This window comes from Babylonia areolata, chromosome 2 (genome assembly GCF_041734735.1).
Source record: "Babylonia areolata isolate BAREFJ2019XMU chromosome 2, ASM4173473v1, whole genome shotgun sequence".
NCBI lineage: Eukaryota > Metazoa > Mollusca > Gastropoda > Neogastropoda > Buccinidae > Babylonia > Babylonia areolata.
In genome coordinates, this window is record NC_134877.1 from 13,496,969 (window position 1) to 13,499,468 (window position 2,500).

The 2,500-nt window shown below is 50.8% G+C and overlaps 1 protein-coding gene across 1 annotated transcript in view; it reads right to left on the bottom strand.

Annotated features, from left to right (window-relative positions):
- The window catches only part of LOC143296427 (uncharacterized), a 24,382-nt gene that overhangs the window by 6,446 nt on the left and 15,436 nt on the right, over positions 1-2,500 (bottom strand). Inside the window, exons 9-10 of the mRNA XM_076608348.1 lie at positions 2,256-2,359; positions 638-784 (exon numbers count right to left, since the gene is read on the bottom strand). Of these exons, the coding sequence (XP_076464463.1) occupies positions 638-784; positions 2,256-2,359 (251 nt within the window). The remainder of the gene's footprint in view (positions 1-637; positions 785-2,255; positions 2,360-2,500) is intronic.

Here is a 2,500-nt window from a genome sequence, read left to right on the forward strand (position 1 = left end):
TGATGTAGCGTATATGAATATGTCCGAACGCAGTGACGCCTCCTTGAGAAACTGAAAGTGAAACTCACTGCGGTCGTCGTCGTTTTCATTATTTATGATGGAAGCCGTCAATCGTCAGTCATCAGAATCATCATTCTCGTGTTCGCCAACTTTAGTCATTATCCGGTCTCGATCGTTGTCGTTGTCTTAATCATCATCATCCTTGTCGTCGATATTCATCGTTATTATCATTGTCCTAGTTTTCAGGTCGCTGTGAATTACCTCGTTGTCGTTGTTGTCGTCATGGATGTAATCGACATCTGGGTTGTCATCATCATCGTCATTGTCGTCATCGGTCATCATCTTTCAAGCAAGTTTGCGACCACCAGTTTGTTCATCTGTGTGTGTGTGTGTGTGTGTGTGTGTGTGTGTGTGTGTGTGCGTGCGTGCGTGCGTGCGTGTGTGCTTGGTTGCGTGCGGCGCGTGTGTATGTGTGCGTGCTTGCGCGCGCATGTGTGTGTGTGTGTGTGTGTGTGTGTGTGTGTGTGTGTGTGTGTGTGTGTGTGTGTGTGTGCGCACGCGCGCGCGCGCGCGAAGCGTGTTTGTGTATGGATGGAGGGGAGCTTGAGGTGGTTCAGGGAAAGGTGGATACACGTACATCAAGTCGAGGAAACTGCTGGTGGCCTCCCCGGAGGTTGATGTAGTCCGTCACCTTGTGCGCATCCTTTAGCGAGGCCTGGGAGGCAGCCAGGAAGAACTTGCGGAAGCCGGGCAGGTTGACACTGCTGCGGTCAAAGTAGGACGCCTGGACAGGAAGAGGAGAGGGTGAGTGGGGAGTAGTAACGGCGCCTGGCGGGTAACTTGAAGGGTGGAGATTTTCCCGATCTCCCAGGTCAGTATTATGTGCAGACCTGCTTGTGCCTGAACCCCCTACGGGGCCTGGTGGGTAAAGGGTGGAGATTTTTTTTCCGATCTCCCAGTTCAGCATAATGTGCAGACCTGCTTGTGCCTGAACCCGCTTAGTGTGTATACGCACGCAGAAGATCAAATACGCATATTGAAGATCCTGTAATCCATGTCAGCGTTCGGTGGGTTATGGAAACAAGAACATACCCAGCACGCACCCCTCGAAAACGGAGTACGGCTGCCTACAACTAAAGGGTCATACACGTAAAATGTTACATGTACGTCTCGGAGTGTGTGTGCGTGCATACCGTGCCTGAAATTTGATTGGATGACACAGGGAACGAATGATAAGCGCCCAATGGCAGCCGTCAGTCGGCTCCACTCAGGTAGGCTGCCTGTTGTGCAAATGACCCCCTGTTTGTAAAGCGCGGCTTAGAGCTTGGTCTCCGACCGAGAACAGGCGCTATATAAGTATCCATGTCATTCATCATTCATTCATACCTGTGTTAGAGTGACGATTCCCCGCCTGAGCGTTGTATTTCTCTGGCTGTCTGCCTCGCTCTGTTTCTGTTTCTTACTGTGTTCACTTCGTGCATGTTTCGCCCTCTGTCTCAGTTGCGTGAAGTGTGTTGTAACGTACAATGAGATTAAACAGCAACAACAACAACCGTTGTCACCGTGTGTGTGTGTGTGTGTGTGTGTGTGTGTGTGTGTTGGTTTGTTTGATACAGAGATAGGGAGAGAGAGAGAGAGAGAGAGACAGACAGACAGACGGACGGACAGACAGACAGACAGACATAGAGGAATATACAGACAGAAAGAGGACAGACGGGCTAACGTAGACAGACAAGGGATGTACATACAGATAAAGAACACACAGACCGAGAGTGACAGCCAGCCAGCCAGACAAAGAGTGACAGAGAGACAGACAGACTGATAGACAAAGAGGGACAGAGAGACAGCCAGCCAGCCAGACAAAGAGTAACAGAGAGACAGACTGATAGACAAAGAGGGACAGAGAGACAGACAGACTGATAGACAAAGAGGGACAGACAGACAGACAGACTGATAGACAAAGAGGGACAGAGAGACAGACAGCCAGACAGATAGACAGAGGGACAGACAACCAGCCAGCCAGCCAGACAAAGCCTGGAGTGACAGAGAGACAGATAGACAAAGAGTGACAGACAGACAGCCAACCAGCCAGACAAAGAGGGACATAGACAAAGACAGACAGATAGACAAAGAGTGACAGACAGACAGACAGATAGACAAAGAGGGACAGAGAGACAGACAGATAGACAAAGAGGGACAGAGAGACAGACAGACAGCAGGGAGGTATGGGGTATAAACCCGAAGTGATGACGGACATAAGCCATGTAGACCAGGCTGGCCCTGTGGAAGGCAGCCATCTGGTTGTTGAGCTCCGAGTTGCTCTTCTCCGCAAAGTTCTGCCTCACCTCCGCCACGTAATCTGCAGCACAACCACAGCTCCTGTGTCAGCACAACCACAGCTCCTGTGTCAGCACAACCACAGCTCCTGTGTCAGCACAACCACTGTTCCTGTGTCAGCACAACCACTGCTCCTGTGTCAGCACAACCACTGCTCCTGTGT